The sequence below is a fragment of the Schistocerca piceifrons genome, chromosome 7 (assembly GCF_021461385.2).
Source record: "Schistocerca piceifrons isolate TAMUIC-IGC-003096 chromosome 7, iqSchPice1.1, whole genome shotgun sequence".
In the NCBI taxonomy this organism is placed as follows: domain Eukaryota; kingdom Metazoa; phylum Arthropoda; class Insecta; order Orthoptera; family Acrididae; genus Schistocerca; species Schistocerca piceifrons.
Window position 1 is genome coordinate 259263686 of NC_060144.1, and position 22472 is coordinate 259286157.

The 22472-nt window shown below is 38.5% G+C and overlaps 1 protein-coding gene across 1 annotated transcript in view; it reads left to right on the plus strand.

Annotated features, from left to right (window-relative positions):
* Positions 1 to 22247, plus strand: part of LOC124805612 — a 359950-nt gene extending 337703 nt beyond the window's left edge. Inside the window, exons 11-13 of the mRNA XM_047266178.1 lie at positions 471 to 499; positions 7376 to 7577; positions 21328 to 22247. Coding sequence (XP_047122134.1) covers positions 471 to 499; positions 7376 to 7577; positions 21328 to 21691 — 595 coding nt within the window. The 3' untranslated portion in view covers positions 21692 to 22247. The remainder of the gene's footprint in view (positions 1 to 470; positions 500 to 7375; positions 7578 to 21327) is intronic.
* The last annotated feature ends 225 nt before the right edge of the window (positions 22248 to 22472 follow it).

A 22472-nucleotide genomic window follows, 5' to 3' on the forward strand; every position in this document is an offset into this window, starting at 1 on the left:
GCGTCAAAAACCTGTTTCTACAACAGAAAGTTACAAAAGGGTGTGGTTGCCACTGAGAAACATCACACCAGGCAAGGAAGTTGCCCGTAGGTAATTGTTTCCACTTCATTCCCGTCATTTGTTTCATAAGGAACTCGTGTAAATCCTCAATAGTTTCCTGCGCCATAGCTAGCTGGATTAGATCAACTCTTGGTGAGAGTACATTGATTCTCGAGAAATAGTCTGCAACCACATTATCAGCTCCTTACAGGTGAAGGAAATCAGTAGTGAATTGCGCAATGAGCTCCAGATGGTAAAACTGCCAAGGAGTGAAGGAATAGAGAGGTTTATTAAATGCCAAAGAAATAGTTTTGTGTCTGTAAAGACACCTGATTGCCATGGGGGACTGGAAAGCGATTGTAGGTGAAGAATGGAGGAAGGAATTGTTGGCAAATATTGACTAGGAAGAAGAAATGAAAGAGGAGATCGAGTTATCAAGTTCTGCTGGAGGAACCAATTAGTTGTTGCAAACACATTTTTCCAACATCACAAACGAATAAGATACACATGGAAGGCCCCTGGAGACCTGAGGAGACAACAGATTGATTAAATTCTAGTGAAAGCACATTTTAGGAATCAGATAAAAGATTGCAGGAGCTATCCATCTGCAGACATAGGCAGTGATCATAACCTGGTCCTCATGAAAAGTTCACTGAGATTCGAACATTTGAAGAAGAGGCCAGTAAAACTTAAATGGTAACTAGAAAAACTGAAAACTGAGGGACTGGCAAAGTGCTACATTCATGAAACAGACAACCTAGCTAGGAATTTCCAACATGGTGGAGTAAATGAAGACTGGGATCAAATTAAATCTGGTATATACAAAGCAGCAGAAAAGATAGTTGGAAGAACTGAACCCAAAAAACAAGAGGAAATGGATTACAGCAGATATTATTGAGCTTATAGAAAACAGGAGATTATACAAAAATATAACTGATGAACAAGGAAAGGCTGAATACAGAAGACTAAGGAATTTAGTTAATAGAGAAGGTAGGAAAACAAAAGAAAATTTTCTTGAAGAAATGTGCAGAGAAGTGGAAGAAAATATGCAAAATGGAAGAACTGATTTAGCCTACAGAACAGCAAATCAATTTTTTAACAAACATAAAACAACATTCTCGGGCACAGTAGAAAATAAAGGGGGGAAAATGCTGTTTGGTGAATACATGATGAAGATATGGAAAGAGTACATAGAGGAGTTGTATGCCGGAACACCTCTTACGGAGCAAGTAATAGGAAGGGAGGAGCAAGTAGACGATGATGACAAGGGGATGACATTCTGCAAGAAGGATTTGACAGAGCTCTAAAAGAACTATGGGACAAAAAAGCAATGGGTATCGATAACATCCCTGAAGAACTAATAAAGAATGCTGGTGACAGCATGATAATGATGCTGCTTAAACTTATTAGGTCCATCTATAACACAGGAGAGACTTTCAGAAATGTATCATTGTTCCCATACCAAAGAAGGCAGCAGCTACAAAATGCGAACAGTACCGAACTCTAAGCCTAATATCACATGCATCAAAAATTCTCATAAAAATAGTTATGAAGAGAATTGAAGAGAAGATGGAGGATATCCTGAGTGGAGATCAGTTTGGTTTCAGAAGGGGATTGGGAACAAGAGAGGCAATTCTGGCAGCTAGACTCATTATAGAAAAGCAATTACAGAAAAATAAACCAACTTATATTGCCTTTGTAGACATGGAAAGGGCATTTGATAACGTTATTTGGCAAGAAATGTTCAGAGTGCTGAGGAAAAGTGGAATAAAGTACAAAGACATCCGTGTGATACTCAGTTTCTATAAGAATGAGGTGGCAGTGATTAGGAACTGTCACCAAGAACAAGAAGCAAATATTAGAAAAGGGGTAAGGCAAGGATGTACTCTCTCTCCTCTTATATTCAATGCTTACATCCAGGAAGCTATAGACCAAGTTTGAGAAACTACTGAGGTGGGGATCAAAATTAATGGGCAGAAGATAGATTCGCTACATTATGCAGATGATATTGCTATAGTCATGGAGACAAAAGAACAAAAGAAGATCTAGAGGAAGTCCTCAGAACAAAGGAAAAAATTCTATGCAATCAGTATGGAATGAGAATAAACACGAAAAAGACTAAAGTGACGGTATGCAGTACAGGAGCAGAATATGAACCTCTGAGAATGAGAATTGGAAGAGAGGAGCTGAAAGTGATAGAGGAATTTACTTACCTTGGAAGCAAAATCACAAGAGATGGTAGAAGCCGGAAAGAAATTGCGACCAGAATACAAAAGGCCAAAATTGCATTTAATTGGAGAAGGAACTTACTCACCAGCAACAACATCAGTCTGAAAATAAGGAAATGTATCATGAAAGGTTTCGTTTGGAGTGTGGCCCTATATGGATGTGAAACTTGGACAATTGGAAGAGAAGAGAGAAGATGGCTAGAGGCCCTGGAGATGTGGTGCTATAGAAGGATGATGAAGATCAGCTGGAGAGACAAAGTAACAAATGAAGAGGTGCTTAGAAGAGTACAGGAAACCAGATCTCAGTGGAGGCACATCCAAACATGAAGAGACAAACTTGTAGGGCACATCCTACAACTCAACAACATCATTGGAACAATAACAGAAGGAGCTATTGAGGGAAGGAATTGGCGGGGGTGACCAAGAATGTCATACATGCAACAGATCATGAATGACGTTGGATGTAACACATACGTGGAAATGAAGAGGAAGGCAGGCAGAAGAGAGGAATGGCGCTCTGCTGGAAACCAGCCTCAGGTTTGAACACTAAAAGAAGAGGAAAGAAGAAAAAGACAGCGAAGTAGCATGGCTCAGCTTGTGGTTGGAAATGTCTAATTACTTTGTAGACCACTAACACGTCATGGTGGTAGGCACCCTATTTAGTCTGTGTGTCAGACAACTTAAAGGAAAAAATCGAGGGTTGCCTTGAACCTTTCACCCTCTGTTGTGGCACCACCCCTATAGCAGTCTGACTAGCATTGATGACCACAGCCAGTGATGTTGAAGATAGAGGGTGAGCAAGACATTTTGCTCTTGCAACGACGATTTGACTTTTTGGAAAGCAGGTGACTTTCAGGTGTCCATGCAAGAGAGTGTTGTCCTCATGAAGTGATGCTTGAAAGCACTGCTGTGAGTGGTGCTTGGACTGCTCATGTGAGGTGGCACCTGTAGAAATTAATGGCACCTAGGAAATGCCACAATTGCTGATGTTTCAGGAAGGGGAATCAACTAAAGCAAGTCAACTTTAGAGTGTAAGGGCTTAATACCTTCAATATTTACTTGATGCCCCAAAGAGTTCACTCCATGTCTGTGAAACACACACTTCACACTTGTTGCTCTTTAATGTCACCCCATAATCAGAAAGTCTTTCAAAAATAGCCCATAGATGAATTTTGCACTCAGAACTAGATGCAGAAAATATCAACATGTTGCCAATGTAGGCAAAGCTGAAATTCCAGCCACAGAGGACCTAGTGAGTGAAATATTGTGCTGTTTGCATGGCATTCTTAAGGCTAAATGGTATCCACACATATTCAAAAAGGCCACAAGGTGTGATTATTTCTGCCATTTGCACATCCACTGATGCTAATGGAATTTGATGATAAGCCTTCTGGAAGTCACTGACACCAAATATTTGAGTGCCCACAAGAGCTACCATAAGACCATGTAAGTGGGGAACAGGATAGCAGCCCATATGGTGCATGTATTTAGGGTGTGATAGTCCCCACACACACACCATGGACTGTCTTTGTTTTGAACTTCATGTAGAGGAGACACCCAAGGGCTTTCAGAACATCTGATAACCCCCAGAGCCAGAAATCCTTCAAACTCTTTATTTACATCAGCATACTTACCAGGAGCTAACTGATGGGCCTTGTAAGTATCTGACAACCTTGGCATAGTGGGAATATGACATGCTGTTTTATGTTGTACTTGGAATTGTGATGTGGATTGGCATTTTGTCGCATAAAGTGTTTTACCAATAGTGAAACCATCTCTGAGCACATAGGTGTCCTTGAGCCATAGCATGTTTGGTGGCACTAGCGTGTAAGAATTCAATGTCTGCAAGGATGTGTATTTTCTATTCTTCCATTATTGTAGCTTTTGAAATTAGATTAGAGAAGGTAAGGAGTTCCTTTAACAATTGTGTTTTTGCACTTACCACTGAACAACTGAAGTTCTTTTGGGTGAGAGTGCAGTTATTGGCGACATGGAAGCTTGTTGTAGAGTTATTGCAAGACTATGTATGATTTCATTGTTCAAGTGAAATGTAGCCTTCCATATGGACACAGTTATAACAGCGGATATAATCCATCTGAGTATGGATGGGTTCAGTGACATAAGAGGTCCGGAAAGTCCCTCAAAAATTCTGTGAGAATCCCAAATTTGCAACTACATCTTGGTGACCAAATGTAGGGATTCTCAAATTGTTCACTGCTGTGGCCTTATATTGCGGGGAGGACACTGATGTCTGAGCCTGTGTCAGTTTAATGAAACAGCTTGTTACACATATCCTCACAGCCCATGTGATGTAGGAACGCTGTGAAGAATAGACTGCCTGTCAGCTGTGTTTGAGACAGTTAGGTTGCCAGTACAAAGGACTATGTTTTTACCATGTGGTGGAGTATGAGCAGAGGCAGAGTCATTTATAGTGGTGGGTAGGCACTGCTGAGTGGAGCGATCAGTTGTGCTTAATTTCAGTCACTGTCTCCATTTTAGTAATTGCATGGCAGTGTGCACTTACATTCCAGTTGTCTGAAGCGTGGATGATATGACCACAGTTTTGTGTACTGGCTGACATTACCTCATACGCTACATTGTCTGGTAGGTTGAGTGCTGCTGGGATTGGCTCACGCTCCTCGGAATTGCCACTGGATAACACTGAAGCTGCATTGTAGCACTCACTTGTTTTGCAAGTGGAAACTGCTGCTCCTTTGTGGTAGTGGCCGTAACCTTACCCACGATGTCACATTGTCCATATATAGGGCTCACTTGCATCATTTTGTAATAAACATGACAATTTGATCTGCAGTCAGTAACTGCAAGTTAGTACCTAATGGAAATCAGTGCACTTTTCACCACAAAATGTAAATGGCTCACCCAAATCTGTTTGAATGTTGAATTAGAAACCTCATTTGTGGAAACCAGTGCTCTCAGGTGATACCAAAAAATGGAAGGAACCTTGTCATCAGTAGTTTCAGTTTGCAGTACTTGTTGAATGTAGATGTTCATAGGTTTCCACCCTCGGTGAAGCACACTGTCCTTGATGTGTGTATATTTACCCCCAAGAGCTGTCGCAGTAGGTGCAGCAGTGCAATGAATTTGCTAAGCAACCTGGGAGGTGCAAAGCAGCATGGTGTTGAACTGTCAGTGAGCTGCTTAAAACATGGAGTGCCCAGCACTTGTCCAGAAATTAACATTGGTTGTAGAATAGTCTGCAGTTCTTCTAAAACACACGACAACTATCCATGTAAGTGATTTCACTCTTGATTTGCTTATCACCTCCCATGGTAGGAGTCATCATTTGTGGGTACTATGATCCATAACTGAATAAATACACTGCAAGTACTATACATTTTATTACTGTATCAAAAATAAAGGAGTAAAAACCCAGGAGAAAAAAATGGAGAGAAACTGAATCAATGTTGTTAAACATAACCACAGCTGCTTTTAGGCAGCTTGCCACATGGCACAAAGATAGTCCACACTTCTGATTACATGTTCAGATGTTTGCATCATCGCACATTATTTGCATAACCATATCTTTTTCATTGGTGAATTGAAAGAAGGAAGAGCCACTAGTTGTACTGTAGTTTCTTCCAAGAATGTGAATTAGAAGTAACTATGTGCTTGGAATTTCCATCAAAGTCAAGATCATAAATCTTTAGTTTCTTGAGGAAAGCTTGTGAAATACTTTTCCTGTTAGTCTCCCTGATTCAGACTCACTCTAGTGATGATTGAACAAAATGTGCAACTTTACCATTGTACTATCAAGTTCATCATTACTTACTTATTCTTTCATATTTTTACCTAGTACATTAATCCAAATATTATCTGACAATTGTACCTATGAAAGACACTCCCACAATGTGGATCCTCAGAACAGATTAGTAGTGAATTGGGTGTATGCTGTTTGAGGAAATTGTTGGCTAATATTTAAGACTTGCATTTAGGAGACATGTGATTCACAACCAAGTTCAGCTACTCTCTTAGTTTTCAATAGTTGCCCTGAGTTAGTGCACTCAAATTCCAACAAAATTCCTTAACATCGGCATGTTCACTTCCCTTCCCCATTCTGAGACAAAGTCATGTAATCAGAACTGAAGTTTCATCATATTGTGAACATGCAATTTGCTTCATAAACATTCATTGGTGGAATTATATGTGATTCACGAGAATATCATCTGTGGAAATCACTCTGAATTTTTGCAATTTTTGGCAACAACATTTATGTCTTTTTATTGTTGCTATTGTTTGTTGGTTTAATTCACCTTACACAGATGCTGCAGTCAGTATCATCTTCTCATTGATTTTTTCACATTTCACCCATTGTTACTCTGGGCATATTGGAGTTCATAATCCATTCAACACATTCAATTGTTTATTTTACATATTCTGTGTCCTCTCCTTCATAACATGAGACATCCTACAACTCCCCACCCTTTCCTCTACTTTGCCTTTACCTTCCCATTTTCCTACACAAATAACCTGCAGACACAAATGTACGATGACAATGGTAAACTCAATCTGGTGGTCAGATAATACAGTTTTCTGCATTTCATCACTTCTCCTGTATTGAATCAGCCAGTTGTTCTGAATGGCTCACATGCTTTTAATGGAAAAGGTCACATTAGACAACTTATTGATGATAATTTTTGTCGGTTCACCTTTATTTCTACTCCAGCATAGGCACTTTTAGCCCACTGTTGCATAGCTACATGAATGATGATCCAAACGCACATATTTGAAGACACCAATGCCACATATTGACACTGTAAATTTCAGTGATATGGTATTGTCAGTTCATTTCTGACAGATGTTGCAGCCTTCACAGACAGCATTGTGCTGTATTAATTTTGATTACACGCTGTCTGCAGTTGCACAGTTTTTCTGCTGGGTGTACATTTTATTCTTAATTTATCTTTGTTTTGCGATGGGTGCATGTTTTTAAAGGTGAAATGGGGGTCACGCTTGCTTGAAATTAACATACCACTAAAGTCAAACTTATCTTGTTTCGAGCATCATAGCTTCCCAGATTACGTGGAACACCACAGACTCTGGAAAGGTAATCACTTAGATTCACATTCACATTCCAGGGGGCACAGAAGAAAATACAGATACAGAAGAAATTCCTGAAGAAATAACACAGCCAGAGACAACAGGTTCAAATGTAGGTCATATGAGGCGTCGTTTCCATGAGCTGTTGGATGATGCTTTTAGCCTCTTTGGAAGTCGCAGTGAAAGTCCTGGACTGGAAGATGGAACCAGCAGCCCTCCTATGTTGCACAGAGTCCATTCAGCAATTGTCAGGTGAGGATAACAATCAAATTTGTTTCACTGAAAGCTTAATGCACCTACTAAATCACACTAGCTTACCACAGAAAGCACTATTGCTACCCATTTGTCTGCAAAAACCTGTGAGACAAAACGGTACAGAAAGTGGATGCATGCAAATATGTAAGTACAAAGCAAAATGTATATGACTTGTGACAGAAAAGTTATGAGACTGTTTCAGCATAACTTTTTTATTCATTATCATAGTATACTGCACTGTTGTCTTCTTGCATGAATGGTACACTTGATCTCATCTCAATCTTTCCAGAAAAAGACTTCATTCAACTTCATTTAAAATATTTCAGTGTTGCTAATAATCTTGAAATTTCAACAATTTAAATAATTTTTTCTCTTATGGGAAAAGCAGGTAAATTTATAAAGGTCCTAAAAGAGGCCAAACAATTCATATAAAGAGAGCAATGTAAAGTACAAAATACGGACTCTAGTTTGAAATGCAAAACAAAAGTCATAAAATTATTGAATATAAGAATAACAGTTAACATCTTATGCAGCTGCTTTGCAACAGATGATCTGAGTTCGGTTTGCCAGAATTTCTTCCATGTTCTATCATTCTTTCACATAAAAATAAAGTCAATATGAAATAAACTGCCACAGTTAGAACATCACAATGTAACTCTTTGAAAAATTTTGTGTCCCAACCATTTTAAGGATGTACATGAATAACATTCCCAGTTGTGAGTTTACCTGTTCCAGGGCCAAGGGTGGAATCAGCTCTGGTTATTTGCTATCAGAATTGGTTTTAGTTTTTATGTTTTAACCTGTGACATTTTTTTGTCTACAGAAATCATTGGTTGGTCAAGAAGCCATTCAGAAAGTTACTTCTCATTATTACTGAACACATTACATGAATCATTCTTCAGGATACAAGATCTCATCTTGCCAGGTCAACTGCCTTCCACTGTATGATATTTACACAGCAATCTGATTTTTCAGGATTGCCAAACAGCATGGTTGGTGGAATCATGAAAGTTTTCACTACATCATTTCTTCACTGCATATTCTGAGGGGTCAGTTACCTGATTCTTTTCTACAGGATTCAAATATTTATAAATCTTTGAAGTCATTTTTGCAGCTGATGTATGTACTGTAGTATGTTATGAATGGGTCAAGAAGTGTTTAATGATGAAATTTACTAAAACAGTCTGAATTACTGAATGTTAGATAATAGAGTTTTTGTTGGCACTCTGTAGTGACAAACAAATTTCAATGATTTTTTTAAGTTTTTTCAAGGATCTGGTCAACTAATTCAGTTTTACCAATAAATCTGATTTGTTGAGGTCTGATTGAGCAAGAGCCGATTTTTTGTATGTGGGGCAGTGGTTTCTAGAACCAACAGTACTGGATGACATGATCCTTATCAGTTCTTCAGTACTGAATTGTGTATTATTTTCTGCAGTATAGTTGGTCTATTTACTGTTACAGTTTACTATAGTGGACAACGACTTCTGTCATAAAAACATTGTTCCTCATGTCACTGTTCTCTGGTAGCAGCAGTTTTCTCCAAATCAAGTGCTCCTGATTCACACTGGACACAGTAACATATTAACAGTTCAGTGCCTGTATGACCTTGAAGATGGAGTGTCCTATACATCCACAATATGGTGACTATGATGAAATATAACTGTGTTGGAGATTTAATATACATAGCTTTATCAGGTATCTTCTGGGACAATCTTCTTAAAAACTGAACACTACCCACTAAGGAACTGTTCAAATTTAAGTTATCTTCTACTGAGAGAAAAAAAATATTAAAATTGTCTGAAATTTTGAGGGCTGTAAGAGGCCAGCTCTTATTTACATTTAACCCTCTAACCGGAACATCTTTTACTCGGCGGTAAGATGGAACATCGGTCTGCTAGACCGCTAGGACATTTAAAGTGTATTTTTCTCTATTTTTATGACTTTTCCGCACTTCTACGTTGCTTCTCTCTCTCTTTAAGGTGTAATTAAACATAATAATAGGTTTTTGAACCATAATATTTGTTAAAATACCAGTAAATTCAAGTTTATTACTAGGAAAAACTTTAATTTGCAGTGTTTTGTTGTTTACACATTACTCCTTTAGAAATACTTTTTTTTTACATTATTATAGTTACAACACAAAGAAAATGAATACTAAAATGTAATGCAAAGAAAAAATTTAACTTTTATTTTTAATTGCACAAGTCTTGCACACTTTTCGTGAACACTCCAAGCACGTTGGTTCTTCGCAAGAAATACACTTGTAGGCAGTTTTCCTCTTTTTTTGATATGGACAAAATCGACAGGTTTTTCTTTTACCAAGTGTGTCCGTCGGACACTCATCAACTCGAACAACAAATTTATTCCGTTGGCTAACGATTTGCTTTTCTTTTGCTGCCTCTTCTTCTAAAGATGAAATAATACTTTGTAGCTCTTGAGGCAGATTGGAGATTGCCAGTCGGGATTTTACGAAATCGTAGACCAAATATAGAGAAACTCTTTTCAGGAAATCAAAACGTGATACGGTTTTCTTCTCTCCAAAAAGTCCATAAAGTATACTTGCGTTTGATCCAGCCATGGCCACCATGTGGTAAAAAATAGCCAACGGCCACCTTCTTGTTTTGCGATTAGTAGAATAAACACTGCACTTCATATCTAGCGTGTCTATTCCACTTTTTGTGGCGTTATAAAAAGATATGATTTCAGGTTTATCATTTGAAACGTCAGTGTAATTGGAATGATGCATTGACGAAAGAAGTAGGACTGCCTTATTCCTTTTTGGGACATAAGAAAGCAGAGTCATTTCTTTCGTAAAGCCATAAAGGCTGGACCCAATTTCACGATCGCTTCTTGCTTGAAATTCTGCTGGTATCTGGGGTCTGTTTCTTTTTAGTGTCCCAACTAATGTCAAATTGTGAGCTAGTAGCTCCTGGGCAAGTTCCACAGAACAAAACCAATTGTCGCAACTAATATTTCTGTTTGTGCCATACAGCCCTTTAGATAGGCGGATTACAGACTGCGTGGGAATGCTCTTTTTCTTTTCTGCTGTAGAAAGTGTGGCTCCATCACAGCCTTTGCCGGAGTAGATGTAGGCATTGTAAATATATGCATTGTGTGCATCTGCCAGACCCATGACCTTAATGCCATATTTAGCCGGTTTATTCGGCATATATATACGAAATTTAACCCTCCCTCTGAAAGGCACCAAAGTTTCATCAACTGTCAAATGCGCTCCAGGGCTATAAATTTGTTGGCAGTTCCAAATAAACTTATTAAATATGTCTGTAATGGCAGCAGCTGGGTCATATTTTTCCCTCTGTTCCCTCGTGCTCGAGTCATCGAATCTAAATGCCCTAAGCAATATTCCTAATCGCTTTTCTGTTATTATTGATCGAAAAATTGGCCTCCCCAAGACCGAAGTGGAAAACAGCGAGGTCATAGGCTCCCTCGCAGATTTGAATATGCTGCAAAGAACTGTGACTCCAATCACAGCGTTCACTTCCTGCACAGTAGTGTCTCTGTAAGCTACACTTTCTTTTAGTTCAATAACAGAACGAATTTTGGCCAACTTTTCATTAGTATGCTTTACAATCGTCTCAATCATGTCGTCAGTAAACAAAAGGCGCCACACTTCACCTGGGAGTGGGTTTTTCCCCACGGTAAGAGCAGGCCCTTGTATCTTTGATAGCTGTACCTTTATTATATTGGATGCTGCTGTTCGCGTCTTAGAGCGAACAGGAGTTGATGACCATGTGAAACACTTGTTTCTTCCGTAGTAAGAAACTGGAAGACGACTCTCATCTAGAGTGTCATCAGAACGCGTAGATAAGCTAGCAACATCAGCAGGCTTCTGTGGAGTGATTAGTCTGCTTCCACCAGAAGTTATGTCAGACTGTGGTTGCTCTCCAGTTTCTTCGCGAACTGCGGTATTTTCGACTTCAAATATTTCTCGAATAGTTTCATCATCGCGATCATCATCATTGGGAGAGTCATCGTCATTATCTGTTTCATTGCGAGGATCTTGGATAGTAAGGTCCTCATCTGGAATGCATGATTCATCTGAATCCACTTCCGAGTCTGATTCTTCAAGGTAATTTTGAGAGCGTGCAAGGGCTACAATTCTTTTCGACCGATTTGAAACATATTTCGGACCTTCCATTGTAAACCTGCAAGGAAAAAGGGAAAAATGAGTTTTAACGAAATTTAATGGGGATAATTCTATCGCTGTAATAAGTTTGCGCGGTAAATTGGAGAATGTGTGTGAAAAACGGAAAGAGGAAAAATTAAAACGTTAAATACGAGTTGTTACACTTTTTTCTCGTTCTTCTATGAACACAAAAGTATTAAGCATCGTGTGGTGGCAAAAATTTCAATCAAATAGATGAAATGTTGCTACACAGAAAACAGAAGAGTTCAAAGAGTGGAACATCGGTCATACAGACCGACAAATGCGTGATACTTTTAGGAACACCGGTCTGGGAGACCGGCAAAAATTTGACACTTTTAGGAACACCCGGTCTGTCAGACCGGGAGGGGAATGCATTTTTTCGGAACACGGTCTCACAGACCGACAATACGTAACAAAAATTCTACTTACTTGAAAACAATGCATGCGCCGACAATACGTTGTTGGCCAGCTGCGGTTCGGGACCCGACTGAAGATTACTGGGCTTCTCCCCACCCTCACGAACAATGCAGCGCCGTTAGCATTGTTAATGTCAACTATGGCGGTATCTCAGACCGATGTTCCGTTCAAAGGGTTAATGCAGTTTCCTAATGGCTTTCATTTGTTTTGCCAGACACATTTTAAGATATGTCACAGATAGTAATTATCTCACTGTTACAAAAACTTTTGAACACTTTTCTTAGAATTTTATAACTAAATTTTTAATGTAATTTCAGCAGTACTCTTTGATTTTAAATGTGGTTTTCTTCTAGCTTTGCATTACAGTCTGATGCCACTTACAACAAAAGATTTAAGAGGATTTGATCTACATACATGGATATTAGTATTCTAAAACAACAGATTTCATGTGGCTCTTCAAACTTTCCTGGTGGATGTGTTGTAAATAGTCTTCTTCTCAGTCATACCTAGCCACCAGCAAGGTTGAACGACCTAAAGATGTCAAACAGTTGCTCCAAGGAAATATTGTGGAATTTGCGCTATGGGATCCGGCAGCAAAATCATGAAGACTATTTACAACAGATTTCATATTAGTCAGTGATTATGTATTTTTGACTTTTTGCTGTTGTTTATGTCATGCACTGATATTAGAAGCTAGTAGTTGAGGCTGTAAACTATATTAAACTATGATTCTGAAATGTGGATATATCTAAAAAATATTGTCAGTATCAGTGAAGCTGATTCTCACAACATTGTTGTGGGTTTCTGAGGGGAATTAGATTATACAAAATATTTAAAAAAATTTGAATAATTATCATTGAGGAAATAATACTTAAAATCAGTATAACAAATTTCAGTTTAGAAGTGAAAGAGCTTATAAAAGCAGCAAGACTTTTGTTGGGGCTATAACTATTACCTTTCCATAAATTTCTATATTTAAAGCTGAAATTCCAAATACTGGTCACTGTATTGCCTAAGAAAACAATTTTTTATTTATACAGGGAGTCACAGGAGGAACAGTCAATATTCAAGTTTATGACAGGAATTATCATTTGAAGCAAAAATGTCTAGTAAACATGGTTTCCGAAATGGATATCCTAAGAGCCTGAACACTTCTTCATCTTTGATACTATGAAACAGATCTCTTCTACTGCAGGCTCTTTGCTTCACATATTTTGAGAGGTGGTAGTATGGACCAAAACAAGAAAAAAATGTCTGGTAAACTTGAGCTTTAAAATACTCACCTTAAGAGCTATGAGAACTTGTTCATCTTTGTTGCTCTGAAACACATCTCGTCTACAAAACAAGTGTTCACAGCCCTTAAGACATGCATTTCAGAACCCTTGTTTACTAGAAAAGTTTTTCTTACTTTGGTCCACACAACCTCCTTCCAAAATATGGAAAGCAAAGAGCTTGTAGTAGAAGACATTTGTTTCACAGTATGAAAGATGAAGAAATGGTTGTATCTCTTAAGGTATATATTTTAGGGCCCTTGTTTAGTAGATGTTTTTGCTCCAAATGATCATTCCTGTCATATCCCTGAATACTGACAATTCTTCCTGGGACACCTTTCTCAATTCAGTTCAATTTCTTTATCCACAGATTAACAATATATGTTGTATGGATGTAGGTAATACATAGCTATGGCTAGTTACAATAAAATTTCTTATTTTTAAGTTTTTTGCACCCTTACATAAAAATACAACCTTCTTACACCATTATACGTAAATAATTTTATTTTTTAACATTCAGCTATTCTTCAGTGTCATAAAAGCTATGCATTATTAAAAATTGTTTTAGCTCTACTCTGAATTTATGAAATTCTTTAATTTCGTTTATTGTATCAGGCAATGTACAAAAACATATTGTTGGTTGATAATGTACACTTTCTGGTAAAGAGCTTTTCTGTGGTTGTCTCTGTGAAAGTGTCTCTGTTTCGTATTGTTTAGTTACGAACTTGATTTTCAGAGCTGAAAATTCCTGATGAGTTTTCAGAAAGCACAGTCATTTATACATGTGTCAGCCAGGAGTGTCATCATTTCCCCACATGACTCTCTACACTGAACTTCTTTCATTACTTTAACAACACTTTTTTTTGAAGTTTGAAAGTTTGTCTTGCCGTACTTGTATTTCCCCAGAAGATCACACTATATCTAAGAAAGCTGTTCACTTAAGCATAATAAGCACACAACAGTGATTCAACACTGCAGCAGTCCCAAAGGATTCTTAGCACATGACAGCATTTACTTAGTGTTTTGTTCAGAAATTCTAGATGCTTCTTCCATCCCAAGTGATCATCCACCCACATGCCTAGACATTTTGTGGATGGAGCTTACGTGATAACATAGTTACCTAACTCAGCTTTTATGCTGCTTCTAGCTTAATTTCTAATATTACAGAAATTTATCCATATTGTCTTTTCCTTATTATTATAGCCCCCCATGAACCATGGACCTTGCCGTTGGTGGGGAGGCTTGCGTGCCTCAGCGATAAAGATAGCCGTACCGTAGGTGCAACCACAACGGAGGGGTATCTGTTGAGAGGCCAGACAAACGTGTGGTTCCTGAAGAGGGGCAGCAGCCTTTTCAGTAGTTGCAAGGGCAACAGTCTGGATGATTGACTGATCTGGCCTTGTAACAATAACCAAAACGGCCTTGCTGTGCTGGTACTGCGAACGGCTGAAAGCAAGGGGAAACTACAGCCGTAATTTTTCCTGAGGGCATGCAGCTTTACTGTATGATTAAATGATGATGGCGTCCTCTTGGGTAAAATATTCTGGAGGTAAAATAGTCCCCCATTCGGATCTCCGGGCGGGGACTACTCAAGAGGATGTCGTTATCAGGAGAAAGAAAACTGGCGTTCTACGGATCGGAGCGTGGAATGTCAGATCCCTTAATCGGGCAGGTAGGTTAGAAAATTTAAAAAGGGAAATGGATAGGCTGAAGTTAGATATAGTGGGAATTAGTGAAGTTCGGTGGCAGGAGGAACAAGACTTCTGGTCAGGTGACTACAGGCTTATAAACACAAAATCAAATAGGGGTAATGTAGGAGTAGGTTTAATAATGAATAGGAAAATAGGAATGCGGGTAAGCTACTACAAACAGCATAGTGAACGCATTATTGTGGCCAAGATAGATACGAAGCCCACACCTACTACAGTAGTACAAGTTTATATGCCAACTAGCTCTGCAGATGACGAAGAAATTGAAGAAATGTATAATGAAATAAAAGAAATTATTCAGATTGTGAAGGGAGGCGAAAATTTAATAGTCATGGGTGACTGGAATTCGAGTGTAGGAAAAGGGAGAGAAGGAAACATAGTAGGTGAATATGGATTGGGGGACAGAAATGAAAGAGGAAGCTGCCTGGTAGAATTTTGCACAGAGCACAACATAATCATAACTAACACTTGGTTTAAGAATCATGAAAGAAGGTTGTATACATGGAAGAACCCTGGAGATACTAAAAGGTATCAGATAGATTATATAATGGTAAGACAGAGATTTAGGAACCAGGTTTTAAATTGTAAGACATTTCCAGGGGCAGATGTGGACTCTGACCACAATCTATTGGTTATGACCTGTAGATTAAAACTGAAGAAACTGCAAAAAGGTGGGAATTTAAGGAGATGGGACCTGGATAAACTAAAAGAAGCAGAGGCTGTACAGAGATTCAGGGAGAGCATAAGGGAGCAATTGACAGGAATGGGGGAAATAAATACAGTAGAAGAAGAATGGGTAGCTTTCAGGGATGAAGTAGTGAAGGCAGCAGAGGATCAAGTAGGTAAAAAGACGAGGGCTAGTAGAAATCCTTGGGTAACAGAAGAAATATTGAATTTAATTGATGAAAGGAGAAAATATAAAAATGCAGTAAGTGAAACAGGCAAAAAGGAATACAAACGTCTCAAAAATGAGATCGACAGGAAGTGCAAAATGGCTAAGCAGGGATGGCTAGAGGACAAATGTAAGGATGTAGAGGCCTATCTCACTAGGGGTAAGATAGATACCGCCTACAGGAAAATTAAAGAGACCTTTGGAGATAAGAGAACGACTTGTATGAATATCAAGAGCTCAGATGGCAACCCAGTTCTAAGCAAAGAAGGGAAAGCAGAAAGGTGGAAGGAGTATATAGAGGGTCTATACAAGGGCAATGTACTTGAGGACAATATGATGGAAATGGAAGAGGATGTAGATGAAGATGAAATGGGAGATATGATACTGCGTGAAGAGTTTGACAGAGCACTGAAAGACCTGAGTCGAAACAAGGCCCCCGGAGTAGACAATATTCCATTGGAACTACTGACGGCCGTGGGAGAGCCAGTCCTGACAAAACTCTACCATCTGGTGAGCAAGATGTATGAAACAGGCGAAATACCCTCAGACTTCAAGAAGAATATAATAATTCCAATCCCAAAGAAAGCAGGTGTTGACAGATGTGAAAATTACCGAACTATCAGCTTAATAAGTCACAGCTGCAAAATACTAACACGAATTCTTTACAGACGAATGGAAAAACTAGTAGACGCCAACCTCGGGGAAGATCAGTTTGGATTCCGTAGAAACACTGGAACACGTGAGGCAATACTGACCTTACGACTTATCTTAGAAGAAAGATTAAGGAAAGGCAAACCTACGTTTCTAGCTTTTGTAGACTTAGAGAAAGCTTTTGACAATGTTGACTGGAATACTCTCTTTCAAATTCTAAAGGTGGCAGGGGTAAAATACAGGGAGCGAAAGGCTATTTACAATTTGTAGAGAAACCAGATGGCAGTTGTAAGAGTCGAAGGGCACGAAAGGGAAGCAGTAGTTGGGAAGGGAGTGAGACAGGGTTGTAGCCTCTCCCCGATGTTATTCAATCTGTATATTGAGTAAGCAGTAAAGGAAACAAAAGAAAAATTCGGAGTAGGTATTAAAATTCATGGAGAAGAAATAAAAACTTTGAGGTTCGCCGATGACATTGTAATTCTGTCAGAGACAGCAAAGGACTTGGAAGAGCAGTTGAATGGAATGGACAGTGTCTTGAAAGGAGGATATAAGATGAACATCAACAAAAGCAAAACAAGGATAATGGAATGTAGTCTAATTAAGTCGGGTGATGCTGAGGGAATTAGGTTAGGAAATGAGGCACTTGAAGTAGTAAAGGAGTTTTGCTATTTGGGGAGCAAAATAACTGATGATGGTCGAAGTAGAGAGGATATAAAATGTAGGCTGGCAATGGCAAGGAAAGCGTTTCTGAAGAAGAGAAATTTGTTAACATCCAGTATTGATTTAAGTGTCAGGAAGTCATTTCTGAAAGTATTCGTATGGAGTGTAGCCATGTATGGAAGTGAAACATGGACGATAAATAGTTTCGACAAGAAGAGAATAGAAGCTTTCGAAATGTGGTGCTACAGAAGAATGCTGAAGATTAGATGGGTAGATCACATAACTAATGAGGAAGTATTGAATAGGATTGGGGAGAAGAGAAGTTTGTGGCACAACTTGACCAGAAGAAGGGATCGGTTGGTAGGACATGTTCTGAGGCATCAAGGGATCACCAATTTAGTATTGGAGGGCAGCGTGGAGGGTAAAAATCGTAGGGGGAGACCAAGAGATGAATACACTAAGCAGATTCAGAAGGATGTAGGTTGCAGTAGGTACTGGGAGATGAAAAAGCTTGCACAGGATAGAGTAGCAAGGAGAGCTGCATCAAACCAGTCTCAGGACTGAAGACCACAACAACAACAACATGGCCAAAGCATTAACCCTAAACCATTTTGCTGCCTTATCTATTGTCTTAGAGACATTCTGCTGTAGGTCATCCTCCATATATTCTTTCATGAAAATGCCCATGTTGTTGTCAAACATCCTGTGTCTGCAGCACTCTGATGGTTTGGCAAATTATTTATATATACCAGGAACAACAGAGAGCCTAATACAGAGCCCTCACACACTCCATATCTAGTATTTTGTAAGCTGCAAGGTGTTCCTTGCCTATGTAACATATTTGTACTCTCTGTTGTCTATCAGATTTAAACCATTTTAAAGCCATTACTTAAACCCCATAACAATGTAATTTCATAAGCAGTAAATCGTGGCTGATTAGGTTAAATGCTTTGGATAAATCCAAGAATATCCCACAACTTAGTTCATTCCTATCCAAGACTGCTGTTGCCATTGATTTGTTCTTCCTACACCCGTTTTGAGCACTGGTGAGTATTTTATTTTTATCCAGGAGATTGCCTAGCCCTTCATTCACTACTCTTTCTAATACTTTAAAAAAACCTGTCTATTGTAACACTGGTCTATAATTATTTTTAAGTCAACTCTACTATTCTTTTTGTAGAGTGGCTTTATAATGGATAACTTTAGTTTTGATGGAAACACCTCTGTCCTGAACGAAGTATTAATAATGTCAGCTAGCTGACCTAAGCTGAAACAAGGCCCCGGGAGTAGACAACATTCCATTAGAACTACTGATAGCTTTGAGAGAGCCAGCCCTGACAAAACTCTACCATCTGGTGAGCAAGATGTATGAAACAGGCGAAATACCCTCAGACTTCAAGAAGAATATAATAATTCCAATCCCAAAGAAAGCAGGTGTTGACAAATGTGAAAATTACCGAACTATCAGTTTAATTAAGTCACGCCCGCAAAATACTAACGCGGATTCTTTACAGACGAATGGAAAAACTGGTAGAAGCCGACCTCGGGGAAGATCAGTTTGGATTCCGTAGAAATGTTGGGACACGTGAGGCAATACTGACCCTATGACTTATCTTAGAAGCTAGATTAAGGAAAGGCAAACCTACATTCCTAGCATTTGTAGACTTAGAGAAAGCTTTTGACAATGTTGATTGGAATACTCTCTGTCAAATTCTGAAGATGGCAATTATAAGAGTCGAGGAGCATGAATGAGAAGCAGTGGTTGGGAAGGGAGTGAGACAGGGTTGTAGCGTATCCCTGATGTTATTTAATCTGTATACTGAGCAAGCAGTAAAGGAAACAAAGAAAAATTTGAAGTAGGAATTAAAATCCATGGAGAAGAAATAAAAACTTTGAGGTTCGCCGATGACATTGTAATTCTGTCAGAGACAGCAAAGGACTTGGAAGAGCAGCTGAATTGACTGGACAGTGTCTTGAAAGGAGGATATAAGATGAACATCAACAAAAGCAAAATGAGGATGATGGAATGTAGTCGAATTAAATCAGGTGATGCTGAGGGTATTAGATTAGGAAATGAGGTACTTAAAGTAGTAAATGAGTTTTGCTGTTTGGGGAGCAAAATAACTGATGATGGTCAAAGTAGAGAGGATATAAAATATAGACTGGCAATGCTAAGGAAAGCATTTCTGAAGAAGAGAAATTTGTTAACATCGAGTATAGATTTAAGTGTCAGGAAGTCGTTTCTGAAAGTATTTGTATGGAGTGTAGCCATGTATGGAAGTGAAACATGGACGATAAATAGTTTGGACAATAAGAGAATAGAAGCTTTCGAAATGTGGTGCTACAGAAGAATGCTGAAGATTAGATGGGTAGATCACATAACTAATGAGGAGGTATTGAATAGAATTAGGGAGAAGAGAAATTTGTGGCACACCTTGACTAGAAGAAGGGATCAGTTGGTACGACATGTTCTGAGGCATCAAGGGATCACCAATTTAGTACTGGAGAGCAGCGTGGAGGGTAGAAATTGTAGAGGGAGACCAAGAGATGAATACACTAAGCAGATTCAGAAGGATGTAGGTAGCAGTAGATACTGGGAGATGAAGAAGTTTGCACAGCATAGAATAGCACGGAGAGCTGCATCAAACCAGTCTCTGGACGAAGACCACAACAACAACAACAACAGCTAGCTGAGAATCTAAACTGATGGAACTATGTTTGATTACCTTGTCTGGAATTCTGTTGATGCCACTAGACATTTTATTTTTTAATTAATTAATAGCATTTCTCACTTGAGATTCTGTTAATGGGCGTGGAAATATGGTCTTTTATGTTTTTAGCATTTAATTGGATGCAATGTTTTGTTGGCTACAGTTCATATAAACGAATAAAAAATTTAGTAATTTTTATTTTTTACTCCTATAATAATTTCTCTTCAGCATCCCTCCCCCAATTTGACAAATTTCAGTTAAGGTAACTTCTGTTGATGCTCATCTTTCACTTGAATGAGAGAAGTGTTCAGTATAAACAAATCTGACACACATAAAGGCCTTCACATTCAAATTATATCCTCACATTGTAGCAATGCACTCCATAAAGAGCACTGTCATCCATAAAAAAGAATAAATAACCAGTCACACATATCATATGCCTGAATAAAAGCTCAGAGAATATTTGCTACTATACCTTCAAGCTGTTAAATAACCATTTCAGATAATGTGGAGGTGAGAATATGTGCCAGTGCTAACTCATAATCATAATGGTAGTCTATTGCTGTGACAATGTTTTGTGCATAAATATGTTGCAAAGGCTGTATGCTGGATCCTCACTTTTCAGAAAGCAAAATATGGCCTCTTTTCTGGGCCACCATCTATAATATTATTTTCAGCTTAGTGGGTTATGTATTATGAACACACGTGCTCAGAGTTCACAACTCCATAACAACATTTTGAGTTAACATTCTGTACTCTACTGATTTTTCTAAGACTTGATGCACTTCAGTTGCATTTTGCAAAATGTTTCATTATGTAAGATTATGAGTAAGATTACTGTCCTTGCGATTAGATGATTTTGGATAGTGTTATTGAATTCATAGTTATAAATTAGACTTTGGGGAACTCCAGCGGTGTTTTCTACCTGATATCATGACCGACCAGTGTGCAGTGCCCCAGTAATTGATCATATGTTCAGTTCAGCTGGACAACCTTTTCCCTCTTTTTAAAGGAACATTAACAGTTGCATTTCAAGCTGTGTCAGACATGGCATTCTCCCCCGAATTTATCAGCGTATCTTCACTGATTTTAACTGTCTATCTTACTGTTTTTTATCAGTATTATATTTTAATGGAATCTCAGACTATCATGGGAATTATGCACCCGTTGACAATAGATATACTATAGAATTATTACTACTTTAAATTGTATTTTATTTAATTAGCAAACTCTGTGTAGTACTAAGTGTATGACTATCTTATCAGGCCAGTGGGTGGGCCACCGGGTGTATCTGCGCAGCGGCCACACACCACGGAGCTTCGACGACCTGCAACAGCATCTACACCTCTAACTGCAGCAGCCAGGCCACGTGGAGCTTGGGGAACAGTGGAACACTCTCCACTCTCAAGTGCAGGTCGTTCAAGGCCATTAAGTGCTGGTCCTTTCCACCGTCCACGTTTACCAACTGCTCCAGAGGTGGACTGTGCTCTAGTACTCTGTGATTCTCGGCTTGCACCCTCTGATCCTGCTGTACCTCTCATTGCTGCCATAAAGGAGGAGCTGCAGAAGTTTTCTGACAGTGCACAGCCACCTGTTACTCTTCCTGGAAGCACTTCATCTAAAACGTAACCCAAGGATCCTAGTACAGGATACAGAGTCAAAGAGCAAAGAATTTCATGGTTGTATTTCTCCATGAGCCTGTTGCTACAGCTGAAATTATGTTACATTTGTTGGACATATGAACTAACGTAATTTAAATACCACTTGATGGGAATGACATATGCTAGCCAAATACAGAGACATGGATTTCTTACATGAACTCAGTTGACCCATCTAAAATAATTTTACAGCATGAATATTGCAGAGTAAAGTGAGAAGATGGTATGTTTATAAATATGGTATATAACTGAAGCACACTTATTAATTTCATCCCACATATCAGATTTGATAGGTAAACTTGAAAGGCCTTACAATTTAAACACCCTCAGATGCTGCAGTAATGCAGGCAGTTGCCAAATGTAAACAGATAAATCTTGTATATTGTTCTGACTTACATTAGTTAGTTTCAGTGTAGCTAGTACATTATTATCATGTCTCTTCAAATGTTTAGTAATGTTGATGATCTTGCTTTCATAGACAAAGAGGCATATTAGGTTTTTAAGGTACAGTTGGTATGGAACTGTTGTTCAAGATATGGTATAAAATATGGACCAAAAGTAAATTATGACAAAATAAAGGATAAGGCGCAAAAATTATTTTATATGATTCCATAAATGTTCTTTTTTTCACTTTGGGAATATGCTTTATTTCACATATTTTTACAATTCTTCATAATTTACAAATAATGTAAGTAACGGAAAGTAATTTTTGTTAGACAAGTTAACAGTTAGTGCACTGTTACATTTAGAGT